The 20,797-nt window shown below is 34.7% G+C and overlaps 3 protein-coding genes across 4 annotated transcripts; all 3 read left to right on the forward strand.

Annotated features, from left to right (window-relative positions):
* Positions 1 to 1,997: 1,997 nt before the first annotated feature.
* On the forward strand, positions 1,998 to 6,296 carry LOC112528275. The gene is made up of 5 exons (XM_025139270.1): positions 1,998 to 2,291; positions 3,274 to 3,340; positions 3,996 to 4,044; positions 4,423 to 4,467; positions 6,032 to 6,296. The coding sequence occupies exons 1-5, from the start codon at positions 2,025 to 2,027 to the stop codon at positions 6,099 to 6,101; spliced, it is 498 nt and encodes a 165-aa protein (XP_024995038.1). The 5' UTR covers positions 1,998 to 2,024; the 3' UTR covers positions 6,102 to 6,296.
* A 2,933-nt stretch (positions 6,297 to 9,229) lies between these two features.
* Positions 9,230 to 14,181, forward strand: LOC112527896 (transcription factor EGL1-like). The gene is made up of 8 exons (XM_025138744.1): positions 9,230 to 9,330; positions 10,053 to 10,343; positions 10,852 to 10,948; positions 11,048 to 11,062; positions 11,162 to 11,218; positions 11,302 to 12,009; positions 12,127 to 12,504; positions 14,043 to 14,181. The coding sequence occupies exons 1-8, from the start codon at positions 9,230 to 9,232 to the stop codon at positions 14,112 to 14,114; spliced, it is 1,719 nt and encodes a 572-aa protein (XP_024994512.1). The 3' UTR covers positions 14,115 to 14,181.
* Positions 14,182 to 15,470: 1,289 nt separating this feature from the next.
* LOC112528808 (UDP-N-acetylmuramoyl-L-alanyl-D-glutamate--2,6-diaminopimelate ligase MurE homolog, chloroplastic) lies at positions 15,471 to 20,091 on the forward strand. 2 transcript variants are annotated; one of them, XM_025139896.1, is made up of 8 exons: positions 15,471 to 15,941; positions 16,023 to 17,412; positions 18,214 to 18,330; positions 18,607 to 18,782; positions 18,895 to 19,040; positions 19,154 to 19,295; positions 19,377 to 19,414; positions 19,751 to 20,091. In XM_025139896.1, exons 1-6 carry the CDS (start codon positions 15,471 to 15,473, stop codon positions 19,170 to 19,172), a joined length of 2,319 nt encoding a protein of 772 aa, XP_024995664.1. In that variant the 3' UTR covers positions 19,173 to 19,295; positions 19,377 to 19,414; positions 19,751 to 20,091. The 2 variants fall into 2 exon arrangements, with proteins under 2 accessions (XP_024995664.1, XP_024995663.1); XM_025139895.1 differs by lacking the exon at positions 19,377 to 19,414.
* The last annotated feature ends 706 nt before the right edge of the window (positions 20,092 to 20,797 follow it).

Below are 20,797 nucleotides of genomic sequence, written 5' to 3' on the forward strand. Positions count from 1 at the left end.
TAATACAATTTTTTTTATAAATGATAATAATTAAGTATTATGTTATAACTCAATTATTATCTTAATTATATTTTAAAATTTAAAATAAATTATTTATACTATATTTGATTATGTTTTTTTGTAGTTAGTCACATGAATTCAAACATATAACTTTAATAAGTTGTTCTTACGTACTGTTTACTTGTAACTTTGAATTTTAAGTAGCATGCATCAATAAAAGAGTGTTTCATACGCAAAAATAATTTTTAAAAGTTTTTATCAAATGTTGTCAGCTTTTTAAAATAATTCACGGTTTTAGAACGCGTCTAATTGAGGAGGTATCTTGTCTTTTATAATGAAACTTTTGTTCCCTTCCTCAACCAATGTGGGATCTTACGGTCTTAGAACGTGTCTAATGGAGGAGATATTCAGTCTCTTATAAAATCAACTTTTGTTCCTTTCCCCAACCATAAAAGTTATTGTTTTTTGTTTAATTTTTTTTATTTATTTTTTTATTATAATTTAATTTAGATATAATAACGAAGTAATTTATTCTTGATTTAATAATATAATTTTTTATAAATATAATAATTAAGTATTTTGTTATAACTTAATAATTATCTTAATTGTATTCTAGTGTTTTTTATATTTAAAATGAAATGTTTATTTTGTATTTGACTATGTTTATCTACAGTTAGTTACACAAATTCAAACATGAAGCTTTAATAAGCTGTACTTACACATAATTTATTTGTAATCTTAAATTTTAAGTAACATGCATCAATAAACAGTACTTCATACATAAAAAATTGTTTTAAGAGTTTTTGTCAAATACTTTATATTATAGTATAGATAAGACATTATATCTCGTCATGTATCATACACATGTAATGTGTTATTTTTATTAAGCACATTCTCTCTAATTGCATGCTACATACAAGAACACGTTCTCTCTCATCACATGTTACACGAAAACCATTCTTTCTGTCACACGTCAATAAAAAAAAATTCTCATCATATGCTTTATACACGTAATTGATTTTCTGCCATCAGATCGTACATCCGTATAACACATTATTTGCCGTCAAATGTTTATGGCGTACACGTCATCTTTTTTCCCAACTACCTGAAGGGACGTATTTTCTTACGCATGGTAATCATCTGACGAGACAATGTTTTGTATTATTAACGCTTACACATCACATGTTATGACTATATCCACTGTTATAAAGAGTATAAATGTTTTTGTCCAAATTTTTACAAGTATTGTGGCTTTTATGAGCTTATAAGACTCACAACTTATTTAGTCAACTATACACGACTGTTTGCTTAATGATATAAAAATTGATTTATCTAGTAAGCTACTGAGGGAATATCTATATAGAAATTCGTTTTTTTTTTCCAAACCTAACCCCACCTAATTAAAACACACAAATCACGTTTTTTTCCACCTATGAAAAAACCCTCAAAACAAAAACTTTTTAAATCTATACAGACAGATAAATTCAAGTATTATCAATATCGACTTAGTGGTTGTTTACCGAATGCTTACCCATTAAGGATTTACCAAGTCACATTATCTCTTCAGATCGTCATAGCAATGACCGAGAATCTTATATAGTAAGAATGATGACGAAGACCTATGGTCTTGCTCAATAAGTGAATGTGACAACTTTTACCCGGTTAGCACTTGATGAATAAAATGTTCCATAAACCGTTTATCGGTGTTTTGAAAAACGCCCTTTGCAGAAAACCAAAAAAATACCCTAAATATAATATTTCAGGGATTGCATGAGATTGCTTATTTGAAACAACTTATTATTTTTTTACAAAAGTCTTTATCAACTTATTATAAATTAGAATAATTTAATTTATTCAAAAATTAACTATTACCGATTTGACATCAGTATAAACTATTTATCTAATCACTCAAACTGAAATAATCAGACACTGAAATAATCAGATAATTCATGAAGATGTTATTTAATAGCAATCCCAAACACCCCTTGGTTATTGGAGAAACAGAGAGCACGAACGCGAAGAAAATGGAAGCAGAAGAAGAAGTAACAAATGCAGTATCCCCAGGTTCAGGCTCCGGTTCCGTTCATCCAATTTCCGAAGAGGATTATCACAGCGATGATGATAACAGCGATCGAAATCGAAGAGAACCGAAGGGTTCGCTATTGACGTCGTCTTCATCAGTCGATCGAAAGGAGATGCTTAGCGCACTAGAGATGGTGGAGAGAGATTCCGTTGCCATCGCCAATAGCTTCTCATCTCTTCTTACGTCTCTCCGTTTGGCTCTTTCTGAGGTACTTTCCGGCGATAGCAAAATTAGTAATCTGTGTATGTATATTATGATATTGGTTTTGTGGAACTTTAAGCTTACAATAGCAATGATCTAAACATCAAAGATGTATATACATGATATGGCTTTGTAGCATTTTAGTGTTGATCGAAGCATATTTCCTTCATGACATTTGTGTAAATCGAAGTATATTTCCTTCATGACGTTTGTGTAAATCGTACTTCCAATATAGCGAATTTTAGGATTGCGCTGAACGAATAACACTGAAGGCGAAATGACAAATTCTTTCACACTTCATAGATAAGCGGCATCTCACGTTAGAGAACAACTTGTAGGTTCATCCATGGGACATTGTGCTGAAGGTATTTATCGACTAGAAGTGATTTGAGCTGAGTTGATTCACTACAGATGTTGTCCACAGTATCATGGTATTAATGAAATATCTTATGCGTACCAAATCTACCTTCATAATATTAGGTTTTAGAAGAAACATAAATTCTGATGTTTACTCTTGTTTACAAGTGGCATAACAAGCGAAGAAGATAATTGTAGTTAAACAAGGTAAAAATGAGCAGAAGCCACACATAATATTGCACAGATTTGAGCATATCAGGCCATATAATACACGCAAATGGTTTACTCTCCCAGTTCTGTAACAAGTGTAGAAATTCCATGTTTGGTTGTAAAATCATACTACATATCAAACTCAACTTCGGTATGGATTATTTTACTTTTGGATACCCATTTTAAAAATTTATGGTGATTCTAAAGGTGTAATGGTTTTATATCAAATATTAAGTAAATGTACACCAAAAAGGAGCACAGGGAGTAAGAAGTATTCGCTATAAGGGGATACTCTAGATATCCTGACTACTGTTGGACTAAGATGATAGATTTAAACCTGGGTTTACTGTTCAGTGTAAGGGAAACTGTATCATTTTTTTGCTTGTGGCGGTTATTTTACAAGATTGTTCATGTTTTGATAGGTTAGTGGGATTACAGTTGATCATATACATTGCTTTAGTGATGCTGCCGGTCGTCTTCAAGAGTCAGGTTAGTGAGAACTTTTTGCACTCTATTTGTGGGTTTGATATATGAAGCATGCATTAGACAAAGCACTAAGAGGAAGTGTGGCACAACCTTTATGGCATCCCGCATTTCTTTTGGAGAGCCAATAAGTAACCTCAAAAAATAATTCTCAGTGATCATTTTTCAATTTAGATTATTCAAAAATGTATTAAACATCGTTCATAAGTGCCTGATAGGCACTGATGAGTACAGGTTCACTCACTGCAAATAAAGTTTGTGTATTTTGACCATTTAAGAAAAAAGAAAAAGTTTGTACGAACAGATAACCCATAAGGGACATTTTGAGAGGGTAGATGGACATCTTTCAAGGGAGGACAGTGATGCATTACTGGAGAAAATTTCAGTAAAAAATGGTGGTGTATGGAGCTTGTGTTATGTTTGGCCTCCAGTTTGCATCTGCACAGGTCTTTTGCTTCGTTCATTGATGATTTAAAATTTTTCTTCTTGTCACTAGTCAAACACAGAAAGAATATTGTCATCGAGAAAAAGGTGTGTGTGTGGGGGGGGGTCTCTCTGTATCCAGGAGCAGTTTGTTCTCTAGATACTACTTTTTATTCATATCTGTTACATAAATCATCAATCATGACTTCTGTTAATTACCATCCTGTAATACTTGCAGCACTGGATGCAACAAGTAAGGGCAGTCGATACATAAATTCATGTCTCAGGTATTTACTCTATGTCCCATGCTTTTGTCGGTATATCTTGGTGGAACTAGATGCTTTCATACTACCATCTTTTAGCCACTGGTTTGACCAGGTTTCTAACAAGCGTTAACAAACCACCTTGAACCCCCGGTATGGAAACAAAATCACATTTAGATTAGAAAACTTGAGAGATATGATTCTCTCAGGTCTTGTATAAATATATATTCTCTTGTATGTAAAAAAATACGAACAATTTGTACTGATTTCATCCCCAAGTAGCCATTAAAAAAATGAAGAGGCGTTTTATGTATAAAGCTTGTTACTTTTCTAAGATTTTTTTATAGACTTAATATTCTAATACTATCCTTTGCATACTAATTTGAAATGTGACATTTACAGGTTAAATGATGAAACAAGAGGCATCAAAAGTCTTGCTATGCATATGTATCCTTTATTCCTTGATTCCTTTATCTTGTAATAATGTCTTGAAGTTTGTGGGTATATATATATATATATATATATATATATATATATATAATTTTTTTTTTGATTAATCTGGATATCCAACTCGCTATGCGAGCCGATTAATACCAGAGCGACCACATGCTTTGCAGATAGCCCGGAGTCACCGCATTTGAACTTCCGTGGCCACAAGGGGATTTTTATTCCTCCTTGGATTTGAACCTGAGACCCCCTAGTACTTTTGACCTTTGTGGGTATATTCGTGTCTATATGAAGTAAATTCCACTGTGAAAAAGGCGGATCACCAAAGCCACTGGTTAAACTTAAGTAATGCCTTTAACACCCAAATATAGATTTTTAGGCTTGCAATAAACAGACTTGAGACTATATGGCAGGGAAGTAACGCTGCTCTACAGTATTACTTGGTGCAATTGTATCGAAACATTAAAATGTTAACTAAATTGATTCGTTACACAACAAAATTACAAGCTACAGATTCCTGATCAAGATTTGAATTTTGATCATTAAAAGAAATCTGTGGTAATATGGATTCTTATCCATATTTTGCTTGTTGCAGTAGGAATCATATGCTTATCATCAATGTCTGGTTCATTGTGGGTAGAAAATACAGTGTACATAAAGACTTTGTAGGACGAGCCATTAGGAGTTTATATAAACAAACTAGCAGAATATAGTGCAATACCTTTCTGATGACAGGAGAAGCATAACCGTAGATTTTGTAGCACAAGTGGATTTAGTCTTTCATAATTCATGTTCCCTTCAAGGTACTCTTGTTGAGGGTTTAGGGTTTGATTATCTGTATTCCTTCGTACCTTGATTAGGATTTCGGTTTGTCTGTTTGATTTTGGTTGCTTGCTTCTAACTCGTTTTTTCAAAATTTAACACTATCTTTCTTGTTTTTAAGTTCATCTTTTTTCTTATGTTATTCTGATTTTCTTTTTATGCAATTTTTTTGCACAATCTTTCTGCTTTTTGCACACCGTCTTCACGGAAACAACGACTTTACTCTTCAGGGTGGAGGTCATGTACTCATGTTTCCTTACATCTCACTTCCTCCTTACCCCACCTTCCCGTGGGAGAAAATTGCTTGTTTGGTATGGTTTGGTTTGATTATCTGTATGACTTGTTAGATTTTTCTTCATTTCCCTTTCTTAGGGGACCATTTACTTAAATGCTTACCCTGTGATATTAAACTTTATCAGTTACTTTAACGGGTAAGATTTTAGTCCATCATAATGACATTGTATGCAACAATTTACCCGGTAAGCGCTAACCGGGTAAAAGTTGTCACCATCATTTACCGGGTAAGACTCTCCGCTCTTGTTGGGTAAAATTCTTATCCTTGATATGTTAATCTGGTAGGGTAAGTGAGCCGGAGTAAGCGATTACTTGGTAAGCGTTTATTAAACGGCCCTTATATTTTTTTTGTAATGTTAGAGAAAGAATCTCAATGCCTGCTTCAATTTTTCCTAAGCTTTTACCATCCAAGAATTACTGAAATGATATTTTCTTGACCCTTATAAAGAAAGATTCTGAGAAAGAAGATCGATGTTCTGGATTCTTCTATGGACAAACTTGTCCGTCGTCGTCATTGATGTTCATTTCGATAACAACTTAATTTTCTCTTGTTTCAATTTTGCATTTTTTTGCTCCAAACTGTCATTTTTACATTTGGCTTGCTTAAACTGTCATTTTATTTGGCTGAAAGATGGGACTCATATTATAATGGCATCCTTATGTTCTTCCATGCTTTTTTTCATGTTTAGTGACATCAATAATAACTAAATTACTCATTCTGGATGGAGTTTGATCAGGATAATTGGGTGTTCTGCAATTATCCAGAAAATGTATGATGTCATCCTCTGGATATCCCCAATAAATCGTACGTCCCAGAGGTAGGTGGGCGGTGCTTGGTGTATATTACTCATTTTGCAATGATGTTCATCTTCTTACTTACTAAGCTAAAGCCATATTTTATGAAAACATGATACTTGGTATTGCCTGCAAGGGGTACATCAACCGGTGGACGACATGAGCTTCGGCCTTCGGGTATGGCTTCCCTGTTTTTTTCTATTCTGAAAATTAACTGCCAACATAATTTTCGACTTGGTTAATGTTTGTCATTTTCATGGGAAGTTGTCCCTAATCTTCATTTATTACTAATTTGTCCTCCATGTTTATAAAATCCAACAAATAGTTCCTCTCACCAACGGTCGTTATCTTTTTATGTTAAATCCAGTTAAATGAGTCTGATGGGTGAAATGGAGGGGATGGGGTTGTTAGGGGGTAGGGATGCAAATAACAATAAATTGCAAATTATAAGGACTAAAACCACAATGTATAAACTATAGGGATGGAAATTAAAATTAGTAATAAATTTAAGGGATTAAAAAAATCGTAATGTACTATTTTGTTAAAAAAAATCAATGGAAGTGAAAATTTACATGAAGGTACAACTAGCTATGCTTAGAGTATAACATATAAAGCACAAAATGCATTAACACCCTAATTATAAGTTTGTAATCCCTACTTCCCAAATAAATGTCTACAATGTAAAATATACTCACTTCTAAAGTATATAATTGTTATCATTTTTAATTAACTAAAATGACAAACAATTTTATTCTTAATAATATAAAAGTAATAAATTTATCTTTCTACTTTGAAAAGCAGTAGACATTATTTAGTTGTGTCTTTCTTTTTTTTATCTTTCTCTTTTTCATTATATCTATTTGATTTCTGACTATGCTTTTTCTATCAATCCTATTTTACATTTTTTTTTCTGTAGATATTCAGACATTTATTTTAAAATAAAAGAAGTAATTAATCATTTTCTTTCCTCTTTTGTCATAACCATTGTGGTCACGTATGTACCTAAACCACTACTATTCTAACCACCCTCAATTATGTGGACCATTACCTTCTTAATTAATACACCAACTTCTTTCAAGAATGTGATCCGGCAATTTTTAGAGTCAACATTTTTTCTAGGTCATCGTCAATCGACATGTTTGATTTATGGTGTTATATCATATGATTGATCGTATGTATATGTGATTTTAGATATTCACTGTCTCGGTTGAATTTACTATTTTATTTTGATTTTTTATCATCATAAAATACTGAAGATTTTATCAGATGATATAACACCTGATTAGTGACAATACAATTTATTCATTTTATGAAAGCTTATACTTTGTCTTTTAGTTACAAACCAACCATCATTTTTGTATAAATGAGTGATTACGTAGAAGTTGTGCAAGCTACCCATTTTACATTCTTACTTCACATCTTGTATTAAAAGCTTATTCGTCCTTTAAAAAAAGTGTTTTTTTTCAAATTAGAATGATAATTTGTTTATAGTAAAAAGATTAAGTCGTATCTGATTTCATATGATTTGTCTGTACTTGGTTACCGTAGTACAATTTAATTTTTTTTTCTTTTCAAAAAGATAGTTTTATAGTAATGAAAATATATCCATGTCCTTTTTTTTTTGTTAACCGTGAATGTCCGAACTAGCTTGTGCACACCTCGACTAATTTAAGGGGTCCTCATGAACGGTCAGAAAAATCTCAAAAATTTCAAAAAAAAACCAAGGTTATTGCCAAATGTAACCAACTTGATTGCATCATAATTTGACTTTGTTTTTCTGGTAAACCAAAAGGATATTTAATGATAAAAGAAGATATCAATAAGCTAACACAAATTCTTGCTCTAAAAAACATTTATATTTCATTTGTTTCCAAATAAATGTAATTATATTTATTTCTTCATACGATATAAAGAGCATGCGAAAAGAAATAAAATTGTTCAAACAATTATAAACTCAAAGTTTTGATGAAAAATAAAATATCACATTTATAAAACAGATAAAGAAGATGGTGTTTTTATCATTAAATGGTTTGTTTTTGAAGATGAATTTAATTATGAAATGAAAATTTTAAATAAATTTATTATTTATTTAGTTGATTAGTCTTATAATTGATGATGGTATTAGAAATATCCAACGATTTGTACCTAACATTTAAAATGATAAAATAACAACACTATAGAAATTGAAAAACTTTATATATGTTAATAATATATACTTATTGTTTTATAAATCGTATTCTTAAAAAAATAAATTTTTTAAATTACAAAAATCAAAAAACCTTGTAATTTTTAAACAAACAGCTAGTATAGTACATATAAATGTTAAAACTTGACTTGTTTCTGTATAGATATAGACTACCAGATAGCAATGCTCTACTTCTTTTGCAGGTGGATCAATTCCTCTCCATTCCTGTGCTCCAATCTTCACTTCTTTCTATTTTATCCTCCTTTTCCTTTCAATCCACCATTAATGGAGGTTGCCCAGAAAACCCACCAAGATTTTCTATTTTTTTCCAACGACAAAACCCTCTATTGTTTTTTCTTTAAATAAAGATCACTAATTTAATTTAAGAACTATTTTCAAGATAATTTCTGCCCTATTTTCTTGATTATCTATAATACACACACAAACCAGAGCTTTCAAGGTGCAATTATGCTAGCACTAACGCATCAAATCCCATCAGAACTCGCTTTCAGATTTTCAAGTTGTTGGATTGGGTGTAAAGTTGTTGGTAGAACTGCTCCCATGCTTCATTAGGGCATTTGTGGTGAAAACTTAGCGATATATATATATATATATATATATATATACACACACACACACACACATATACACACAGAGTACAAGATTATGACTGCAATGGAGAACTTGAGGCAAAAACTAGCTATGGCTGTCAAAAGCATCCAATGGAGCTATGCTATCTTCTGGTCCATTTCTTCCACAGAACCAGGGTATCTTATTATCCATGTTATAATATATATATATATATATATATATATATATATATATATATTCAAGATACAAACTTGTAGTGCATGGTACAACTATTAATGAAGAAATTAGGTGAATTAAACCATCCATGAATTCATGTGTAATAGCAGTAGACCCTCCTTCATTACTGATCTTATGTGGTAATCATATGATTTGATTTTATATATATATATATATATATATATATATATATATATATATTCAAGATACAAACTTATAGCACATGGTACAACTGTTAATGAAGAAATTAGGTGAATTAAACCATCCATGAATTCATGTGTCATAGCAGTAGACCCTCCTTCATTACCGATCTAATGTGGTAATCATATGATTTGATTATGCTAATTTTGGGAGATGGATTTTTCTTACTCCAGTAATTCCTTTTTTTGAGTTTTAAAAAGTAAAATGTTTGATCACAAAAGTTCAGATGCATCTTTTTCTTTGTTGTGACTTGTGATGCTTGGAGTTCTTGAGTTTCTGCAATACCTTTTGCCCTTAATTTACTTTATGGGTTGTACCTTATCCATGTTAGCAACCAGCTTTTTGACTTAAGTAAATCTTCCCATGTCTCATTAGGGTAAACCCAAATCTAAGAACCTTATCTTTTCCCTCAAAGTACAACTATAAAGCTGGAATTTTGCTTAAAGAATGCATATTCACATGTGAAGAGAATTTGGATTAGGGTATTGACATGGTGTGATGGGTACTACAATGGAGACATCAAGACAAGAAAAACAATACAAGCAGAGGAAATGAATGATGATTATGATGACAACGAAGATGATGATGAAGTGGGACTGCAAAGGACAGAGCAGTTAAGACAGCTTTATGAATCACTTTCAGCAGCTGCTGAAACACACCAACATGAACCACAAGCAAGGAAGCCCTCAGCTGCATTATCCCCTGAAGATCTTTCAGATGCTGAGTGGTATTTCTTGGTTTGCATGACATATGAGTTTAGTGATGGCCAAGGGTAAGCAATTGTAAATTCTCTTCATTTCTTTAATGTTGTTTTTGTTTAAAGTGATTGGATTTACCTAATCAAGTGTATTGGCCCTTCTGGGTACTAAGATCTCTTTGTTCCAAAAGATTCATCATCGATCGGTTGGTTTTGAAAAAGTCAAATTAAGGAGGGCACGTGTTTGTTAGCAGCTTAATGAGACTCACAGCTTGTTTGGTCAGCTATACATGACTGTTTTGTAGTGGCTTAATAATATAGAAAGTGGCTTACTCAATAATCCTTTAGGGGCTCTTTATGCAGAAAGCCAGGTTTTTTCCAAACATTCCCCTTCCGATTAAAAAATATGCTCTTTCCATCTATGAAAAACCCTCCGAAACAAAAACCTGTGAAATCTATACAGATAGATTAGTCCACACAGACAACTTTATCCATACACGACTTAATGGAAAACCAACCAAACACCCTCGAAGTCAAGTTCAATACAATTTAACTTGCAAATCCATAACTTGATCTAATTTAGATTGCCAGGAAGAACACTGGCAGAGAATACAAGTTGTTGGTTAAGCAATGCTCACTTTGCAGACAGCAAAGTCTTCAGTCGCTCTCTCCTAGCAAAAGTAAGCATCTTTTCTACATTAACGTCATTTTCCAACTTAACGTATTGTTTAAAATCCAAAACTCATTATTTGCTTTTCCATTGCTGCCATCTTCCTCAGAGTGCATCAATTCAGGTATGCCATTTTCTTGCTTCGCTCCTTTAAACTATGAACCAGGCATTATTTCCATTTACAGAAACCATCTTTCACGTGTTTGTCGTTTTTGACATGTAGACAGTGGTATGCTTTCCATATTTAGAAGGTATAGTTGAGTTTGGCATAACCGAGAAGGTATAACTTGTCTCTAATCCCTTTTTACTGTATTCTTCTACCACATTGCTAAGCTTCTAAGATTCTGCTAAATATTCTTCAAGGTTTTAGAAGAACAGAACATCATTAAGCAGATTAAAGGTTTTATCTTTGGTGCTCCACCGCAAAAAGTTCTTGAAATCCCTTTAGAAAGTTGTTCTGGAATGCTTGATCGTGACCTTACCGACAACAATCTTGATGGTTTTCATGAATATGATCAAAATCTAGTTACAAAGAGTCGAAATTCACCAAAAAGCAATTTGAATCACTCTTTGATGGTTGAGGATGTGAACATTGGGGGGTTTCAATCCCAAGAACAGAGATGGCAGTTGGTAGATGAAGAAGAAGAAGGAGAGGTTAGTTTTTACCATAATAATTCCATGGGTTCGAGTGATTGTATATCTCAAAACCTAGTTAGCGATCCAAGCGATCTTTGGAGCGATGATGACAGTCGCTATCAAGGTGTTCTTTCGAAGATATTCAAGAATACCCAGAGATTGATTCTTGGACCTCATTTTAGAAACTGTGATTTTAAGGAATCTGCTTTCATTAGTTGGAAAAATTATGATGGAATAGAATGGAAAGGAAGTTGTTCACAAATGTTATTGAAGAAGGTGCTTTATGAAGTCCCAAAAATGCACCGGAATCGATTAGTTCGGCCCTGTGACGAGAATGGGATACTGGATCAGCTGCAGAAACTGGAGGCCGACGATGCAAATAACATCAACCATCGGTTTTCGGTTCTAAGCTCCTTGGTGCCTTCTAGAGGCAAGGTAAATTTCACACCCTTTGTGTTTGCTATGGAGGGGTTATTTAGCTCAGTAAACTTCTTCACAATGCCCCGATATTTTATCTTTGACTTCTGACACAAAACAATGATATTCTATTAGGTTGATAAAGTGTCTCTTCTCGATGACACTATCGATTACTTAAAAATGCTCGAGAGACGAGTGGAAGCGTTACAATCGAACAAGCACGTCGGAGATAAAGAAAACAAGAAATCTCAAGACCTGCAAGAAAGAACCTCCGATAACTATGCCATCAAAAGAAAAGCTTCTTGTGATCTCGAAGATTTACAAGAAGAGTGTTTGTCGGATTGTATTACGGTGAGCGTGATAGAAAAAGACGTAGCGATCGAGATACAGTGCCGATGGAGAGACAATATGATGGTTCAAGTCTTTGATGCAATAAGCAGCCTAAACTTGGAATCTCACTCGGTTCATTCTTCTATCGCTGATGGGATTCTCACATTAAGCATTGAATCTAAGGTATGCAAGCAATACTTAAGAATTCATTTAGGGTGAGCTTGGTATCCGGATATGATACAATAGAATTGGACAGAATAATTGTTCAGTGTCTGGTGAGACAGAACTTGACACGAAAAAACAGATAAAATAACCAATTTACTCCTAATAAGTTGTTTATATTTTTTTATAACAAGCTATAGGGAAATTAACAAAAATACCCGTTTTAGCCTTATATATTTACCTCTTAGACTTTTCTGTAAGGATGTTCATCCAAACCGTCAAACCGTACAAACCGTCCACACCGCACTGCAAAGCACGGTATAGAACTTTTGCGGTGCGGTTTATATTTTTACCAAACTGCATTATGTGGTGCGGTTTGCGGTTTTGAGTTATCAAACCGCATCGCATATTTTGTATTTTTAAATTTTATATATAACACATATATATATATATATATATGTATATAATTTCGTATTTTATGTAATGTTTTTGGACTTTGTGTTTTGGACTTTGAGTTTGTTCCAATTGGCAATATTAATAAATTAACTTAAAAGTTTTGTACAATTTTTAGTTATACAATATGTATTTAGGAATCGGATGTTTTGAAATTCTTTATTTTTTTGGGACTATGATCACTTTATCATTGATTTTATATTTTTAAAATTATAGGAATTGGATTGTAGGCATAAAATGCGATAGAAACAAACCGCACATGCGGTGCAATTTTGGGAAAATGCTCAAACCGCAAACTGCACCACAAACACCTCTACTTTTCTCTTCAAAAATTTCCAAAATACTAAGTAGCAACTCCTCAACTTGTGAATGAGTCAAAATGTAAAAAAAAAATAAGAACTTATGAACATGGTCCGTAAATATAGGGACCATATCTGTAAATTATTTTTTGCAAGTGCTACTTGGTCCCCGTACTTGTACTTGCAGACCATGTTCAGATTTTTTTCTTTTTTCACATTTTGACCTCTTCACAAGTTGAGAATTTGCTATTTGCGGAGGTAGTGAAATTTTAAAAATAATGGGAGAGAAATGGGTAAGAGATAAATTTGTCCGGTTGAAATGACTATGTTTGTTAATTTCCTCAAAATATATCATTAGAAAGTTTTTGTCAAGACGATTAAAATAACATTAAAATACAAAGTTTATATGATTTTTAATTTTTATTTTATACTTTTATGTATTATTTTTTATTATTAATATTTAATAAATTACATAAATTAAGCAAAATATAGAAATCGTATAAAAATTGTAATTTTGAGGACAGTAATGTGAAAGTTTGAAGAACATAAAATACTATAAATAAAATTTTCATAATGAATAAAATGCAAAGAGGGAGACTTATTTGATGTTGAATTAGGTATTATGTTGATGTTATATTGGTAAAACATATGTCTGTTCCACCTTGTATCATTAGACATAAATAGTCAACCTTAAAGTTCAGCTAAATATGAAACTATGATCCTTGTTCTGTCATGTTCAGTATATTAAACACACCATTACAGATTGTGATCATAATTCTTGATGCTTGATACACTTGCATATTGCAGTTAAAGAGTTGTACGACATTGACGGCAAAGATGATCAGGCAAGCCCTACAACGAGTAATCGGTAGGCATTGATTCAAATTCCTCAAGTTTCAGGTAGATTTAGAGGTTGGTGCATATATGTAGATTAATAAGATCTATTTTAATAATTATAACATACAAATATTTACCGTGTGGTTGCTTGTGACGTGTAAAATCCACAATGGAGCTTATTAGAGAGCTTTTTGGCCACATAGGATACTCAAGATGGGTCTAAATTGTAGAGTGATTATTTTCATAAAGATCCGTTACTAAAGTGGTTTAATCCTATACCAAAAAAGTAACAACTTAGACCACGGGACCAAGGTTTTGAAAGGCGGAATCGGGTCTCAAGACGTTTTCCCTCAATGAGGTGAGGCGTAAGCCTCGAGGCGGTATGAGGCGTAAGCACGAGGCGGAAATATATGTACACCAAAATATGTATGTATACTACACAAATATATACACACATTTAACTGAAGATTTATAATTGAAGTGTCACCTTTATATGATTAACAAACGTTTATCAATCCTCATTTTACTTGTTAAAACACTTGACTGAACATTATTATAACCGAAGTTTTAGCAATAGCAATGATAATTAGTTCTCCATTAATTATAATCAAGGTTTTAAATGACGTAAAACATGACATGTTCATAAAACGTGACATGGCGACAAGTTCAAACTTTAAGCTTTACGAGTTGCGACGATGTGTCTTTTTCAAGGCATTCCATGGCCACCTTCCTACTCATCCTTGTCTCCCTCCACCACCAAAAAACCATTGAAGAAGACCGTCCACTTGATCTTTTCAATCTTTATCATCTTTCTCTTCAAACCCCATTAAAATCAAGGCATAGGCATTATACCGTCCATTGAACCAGTAAAAGATGCTAATCTGACTTAGTGCACTGAAGTTGCTCGGCTTTGTTTAGAGAAGTGTTTCTGGAAGAAGTTGGGTTTAATGAAAACGCTGATTGGTCAAGCCTACCACCGTCATTGAGCTCCTTTCAAATCTGAAACCAAATTTTGTATTTTTTTTGGGTTGTTCTTGATCTTGATGTTGGATTTGAAATGTCTCATGTTTTAGTTGATGCAAATTTATGGTTTTCATTAAAGAGGACGAAGATAGCATGGTGTTTTAACCTTAGGGATGAAAATAAAAATGAATTGCAAATGATAGAGATAAAAACCGGAAATTTTAAACCATAAGGACTAAGTCCGAAATTTTTAACGAACCGTAAGGATGAAAAAACGTAATTTACTTTTACTCGGCAATAAATGAAGTTTAGGGACCATATGTGTAACAATCACAAAAGCATAGGGACCAAAATCGTAATTCACTCACCGGAAAAACCCCATCTCATATCCTTATCCCCCCATCGTTGTTCTTGTCGAACACTAAACCCTCCGCCATGTTCCTCTCCCTCTCCTCCCCGCTCCCCTCCTCCACCACCTCCATTTCTCTCCCTAAACCCCACCTCCACCCGCCACCACTCCGGCACCACCTCCCACCCTTTCTCCACCACACAAATCTCACCACTTTTGCCATCGGACGCGATGGCCAACACTATTCACATCCAGCAGACGGCGACCCACCGGAAGCACCCGAAGACAGCATGCACGGTGTATCTAGATTCCAACAACTCGACCTCAGAATTGCTCGTGCTCGTAAAGCTCAAGAAGAAGAGTATACAAAAGACCAACCTATTTTTCTGAAAGCAATTCAAGATGTTGAAGATGCACCTGATAATCCTGTTTCGCAGGGCGATAATGAGTCGGATTCCGGGGGAGATTTGTATTCTCAGATTGATCATTCGATTGCTTTGAAGAGGAAGGAATTTGTTAAGAAAGGACTGTTGAAGCCAAATCCAAAGAAAAATGAGGTAAAATTGTCGATCCTTTTGTGTTCGTATAAACCCTAATTGGAATTTTGTAGTTATAAGTCAAATTGACAACGTTTACAGTCGAAGGAGGAGGAGATTGAAGAAGTTGTAGATGAATTACAGTCTCAAGAAGAAGATGATTTGGAGGAAATCGAAGAACTCGAAGAATTGAAAGTAACCGGCGACGATTCGGAGGTGGAGAATTCAGATGTTGAGATCGATGATGATTTGGGTATCGGGGAATCGCCATATTCATCTGCAATGGATGGTAAATTCGATACTTTTCGTAGAGGACAAGTTCGAATAGTAGAACCCAAGTGTAGAATGACATTAGCAGAGCTTTTAGACGAAAGTAAGGTTGTACCGATCTCTGTTTTGGGAAATTTAGAGATCGAAATCACTGGAATTCAGCACGATTCACGGTTAGTCGAGCCTGGCGACTTGTTTGTATGTTGTGTCGGGAAGAAAACCGATGGGCACTTGTTTTTAACAGAGGCCGATAAAAGAGGGGCGGTTGCGGTTGTAGCCAGTAAAGAAATCGATATCGAGGAAACGCTAGGGTGTAAAGCGTTGGTTTTAGTAGAAGATACGAGTTCGGTTGTAGCTACGTTAGCGGCTTCGTTTTATAGGCATCCGTCGAAGAGCATCGCGGTGATTGGGATCACGGGGACAAACGGAAAGACGAGCACGGCATATTTGATAAAAGGGATGTATGAGGTTATGGGATTGAGAACCGGGATGATAACGAATGTGGCTCATTATATTCACGGGGATAGCCTATTGGAGACGAAAAATACAGTCCCGGATGCCGTTTTCCGTCAAAGATTGATGGCGAAGATGGTTCATAACGGGACGGAATCGCTCGTTATGGAGGCTTCATCTCACGAACTTGCTTCGGGAAAATGTGATGAGGTTGATTTCGATATTGCGGTTTTCACAAACCTAAGTAAAGACCATTTGGATGTCAACGGGAGTGTGGAAGAGTATCGGAATGCGAAACTTAAGTTGTTTGCGAGAATGGTGGACCCCACACGGCATCGGAAAGTTGTGAACATCGATGACGAAAACGCCCATCTCTTTATCGCACAAGGAAATCAAGACGTGCCTGTTGTGACATTCGCGATGGAGGACAAGAGAGCCGATGTACACCCATTACAGTTTGATCTTTCACTCTTTGAGACGCAAGTTTTGGTGGATACGCCCCAGGGTATTTTGGAGATTTCATCCGGATTACTTGGGAGGCAAAATATTTACAACATTCTTGCAGCTGTGGCTGTCGGGATTGCGGTAGGGGCACCATTGGAAGATATCGTTAGGGGGATCGAAGAGGTTGATGTAGTGCCGGGTAGATGCGAGTTGATCGATGAGGAACAAACGTATGGAGTGGTTGTCGATTATGCAAATACCCCCGATGATTTATCAAGACTTCTTGATAACGTTAGGGAACTCAATCCGAAGCGGATCATCACAGGTATGAATACAATGTTCGATTATTAGTCAAATGTCTAAAATAGTCTTACCGCATCTTGAGCTAAAGCTATATGAAGCTAGCATTCTTCTTCTACGAAATTTGATCGGAAGGTTCAAATAAGAACCATAAATATTTTGAAAACCGTGAAATATGCAATGATGCATATCCACTATATCAATTTCAACGACTATATATAGTACATATACATCGATGAATATACTATTTGAAAGGTACATATTTTGTTAGTGTATATGCATCAATACATATATATATACACACACATATAATATAATATATATATATATATATATACATATATGTATATGTATACGGAGGTTCAGGGGAACACCTCCAAAAAATAAAAAATTTAGGACCCTGGTAACCATTCATCTAGACGGTATACACATGTGCCTACAAATAATTGAAGTTGTTTCTTGGTATGAATGTGTGCATACCCAACAAATTGCTTACAAATTACTTGTATGCGCATGTGCATACGGTCCAAAATGAACATTTACCATGGTGTTTCTCAGTTTTCATTTTTTTGCGGTTTTCTCCTGACCTTGTACATACATATATATAAAGGTGAGAAGTTCCATGATCATACATGATTCATGTGCATACCATACAGATGTTTGGTTACTAGGGTGTTTCTCAGTTCATTTTTTTGCGGTTTTCCTGTGAATCTGACCCTATATATATATATATATATACCGGTTCTCCTGGTTCCCAAAATACTTGTGATTCTCGTTTGAACTTTTCTGGGTTTCTTTCTGACCTGTGTTTATGCGTTACTTGTAGTTATCGGTTGTCCTGGTGAGACCGAAAGAGGAAAAAGACCGGTTATGACAAAGATTGCAACCGACAAGAGTGACATCACTATGCTGACATCGGAAAATCCAAGGAACGAGGATCCACGTAAGTATGTCTGAACCATAATCGTTTCAAAAATGCTTGTTTTCTGTCCCACCAAAATAAGTGGAACAAAATCAAGGGAGACAGACAAACATGGTGAATTACTAAACTACCCATATCAAATTAATACCTCTAAAACCTTCCACAATTTTTTTCACCCGCCTACTTCACTCTCTCCTGTCCGGTCCTATTTGTGTACCAAATGCTCCTTGAAAGACATCGATTCATAATCACTATAAACTGCTCAAGCACGTGTCGACAACCGGTTTATCTTTGCAGTTGACATCTTGGACGACATGTTAGCCGGCATAGGATGGACCATGCAGGATTACTTGAAGCATCAAGAAAATGACTACCACCCTCCACTTCCAAATGGTCATAGAGTTTTCCTTCACGATATTAGAAGGGTGGCCGTTCGTTCTGCTGTTGCCATGGGCGAGGAGGGTGATGTGGTTGTAAGTATTTCCGTCTGTTAGTTCACTTTTCTGTCCAATCAACCGAGTTAATTCGCTTCACCTCCGGGACCATATTTGTTCCTAAGTTTTTCTTCTTTTGATTTTGCCATAGGTGGTTACTGGAAAAGGTCACGAGACATTTGACACAGTGGGCGAAACAACCGAGTTTTTTGATGATAGGGAAGAATGTCGAGAAGCCTTGCAGTATGTCGATGAACTACATCAATCGGGAATCGACACCAGTGAATTTCCGTGGCGGTAAATTTTCGTTCTTTTAGCTTATGGGCAAGAATTATATCCATTTCGAAAAATGATTGTGAATTGTCAAATGCACCCTCGATAATCCTGTCTCTTGCTGCTTTTTACTGCAGGTTGCCCGAGAGTTACTGAACTCGTTACAAAACCAAGTATATCGAGGCTTTCTAATACGATGAGTTAGAGGGTTCGCCATTTTGTTTGTTATGATGGATCAAACCGACTTTTGAAGGCAAATGAGTCCCTCCCCGACATTGGGTACAAAAATATTTTTTGAAGTATATAATAATATTTATATACGACAAATACTCACACACACTCTTCTCACTTTTGTTGAAGCTTGAACACCTGACCTCCTGAGAGACTGGGCCCTACAGGTAACCCAGATACTGTTGGGCCAATGACCCTTTGGTCACTTATGCATTATGCATTGTTCGAATTTGAAAAAGGGCTTATACGAAAATATTTATCGATATCTCTTATGCATTGTTTGAAAAAGGGATCATCTGTCATGTACACATCAGTCTGTGTATCTCCAAAAATAATCTTGGAGTTCCACTTCAGCTAGATTTGGACGATTTGACCTCAGTATATTTTGAAACATTCGTTCTCTGATTCTCTCCAAAAGGGCTCTTACTATCAGTAATTTAATGGGGTTCCACATATTCTTGAAAACTGATGTCATCTTTCCATTTTCTTTTTTACATCCTCAGGTGAGTTGCTGCTCTATGCTGTTATGTGATCGATCAAAGGTACAGTTTCGGTAGGAACAAGACTGGATTTGAATTTTGTTCGGTTAGAGATAAATGTACGATAGTACCCTTTGTGTATTTTAGAGGTCACTGGTTCGAATCTCCTTTTCCGGGAAAATTCGTTCTCGAGATTAGATTTAGATGGAGATGTGAACGTCAAGATTTTCGGGGTAGTTTGTCTAGATTTCAATGTGAGATTCTGTTTGTATTTGAATCCATCATGTTGTCATGGAAATTGTAATAATTCTTTCCTCGTCATATATTCATCGTTGCATGTCTTCGATATGTAAATCTTTCGTAGCAATTACTTGCTGTCGATCACGGTTGACTCGGGAGTGTTTGGTTGGTTTTTCATTAAATTCGGTGTGAATAAAGCTGCATGTGTGGATTTATCTGTATGAATTGAATTTTTTTTGTTTGAGAGAGTTTTTTCATAGATGAAATGAAATATATGTTTTTTTAATTAGGAGGAACAAGTTAGAAAAATACTTGGTTTTTTGCATAAAGCTTCATCCTATAAACTTATTGAATAAGTCATTTTTTATACCGTTAAACGATTACCAAACAACTATTTATAATTGACCGAATAAGCTGTGTGTTCCATTAAATTGCTAGCAAACAGACTATTAACGTATATACAGGACTGTTGCCTATATTATGCTCAACATTTTTGTGGGCAAAGACGGTGGTTCGTTTACAGTGAAACGTTAATCGACCAAATTTGTAGGCGTCAATCATCATCATTTAGGGTTGTAAACGAACACGAACGGAGGCTTGTTCATGTTCGTTCGTTTAACTTAACCGAACAAACGAACGAACACGAACGGTAAACAAACGAAAATCTTTGTGTTCGTGTTCGTTCGTTTAGAAATAAGGCGTGTTCGTGTTCGTTTATGTTCGTTCGTTAACATGCTAAACGAACGTAAACGAACGGGCTAAACGAACATAAACGAACGGGCTAAACGAACATAAATAAATATTATTTGAATTCAAAGTAAATAAATAAAA

The sequence above is a fragment of the Cynara cardunculus genome (genome assembly GCF_001531365.2).
Source record: "Cynara cardunculus var. scolymus isolate 2C chromosome LG 15, CcrdV1, whole genome shotgun sequence".
Classification (NCBI taxonomy): domain Eukaryota; kingdom Viridiplantae; phylum Streptophyta; class Magnoliopsida; order Asterales; family Asteraceae; genus Cynara; species Cynara cardunculus.

Excerpts from the sequence above, each read along its gene's own strand:
- LOC112528275 (XM_025139270.1), top strand. The coding sequence starts at position 2,025 with ATGGAAGCAGAAGAAGAAGTAACAAATGCAGTATCCCCAGGTTCAGGC. Across the intron at positions 2,292-3,273 it reads TCCGTTTGGCTCTTTCTGAG|GTTAGTGGGATTACAGTTGA; the intron begins GTACTTTCCGGC and ends ATGTTTTGATAG. Across the intron at positions 4,045-4,422 it reads TACATAAATTCATGTCTCAG|GTTAAATGATGAAACAAGAG; the intron begins GTATTTACTCTA and ends TGACATTTACAG.
- LOC112527896 (XM_025138744.1), top strand. The coding sequence starts at position 9,230 with ATGACTGCAATGGAGAACTTGAGGCAAAAACTAGCTATGGCTGTCAAA. Across the intron at positions 12,010-12,126 it reads TGGTGCCTTCTAGAGGCAAG|GTTGATAAAGTGTCTCTTCT; the intron begins GTAAATTTCACA and ends ATATTCTATTAG. Across the intron at positions 12,505-14,042 it reads CATTAAGCATTGAATCTAAG|TTAAAGAGTTGTACGACATT; the intron begins GTATGCAAGCAA and ends TGCATATTGCAG.
- LOC112528808 (XM_025139896.1), top strand. The coding sequence starts at position 15,471 with ATGTTCCTCTCCCTCTCCTCCCCGCTCCCCTCCTCCACCACCTCCATT. Across the intron at positions 18,331-18,606 it reads TCCAAGGAACGAGGATCCAC|TTGACATCTTGGACGACATG; the intron begins GTAAGTATGTCT and ends TTATCTTTGCAG. Across the intron at positions 18,783-18,894 it reads GCGAGGAGGGTGATGTGGTT|GTGGTTACTGGAAAAGGTCA; the intron begins GTAAGTATTTCC and ends ATTTTGCCATAG.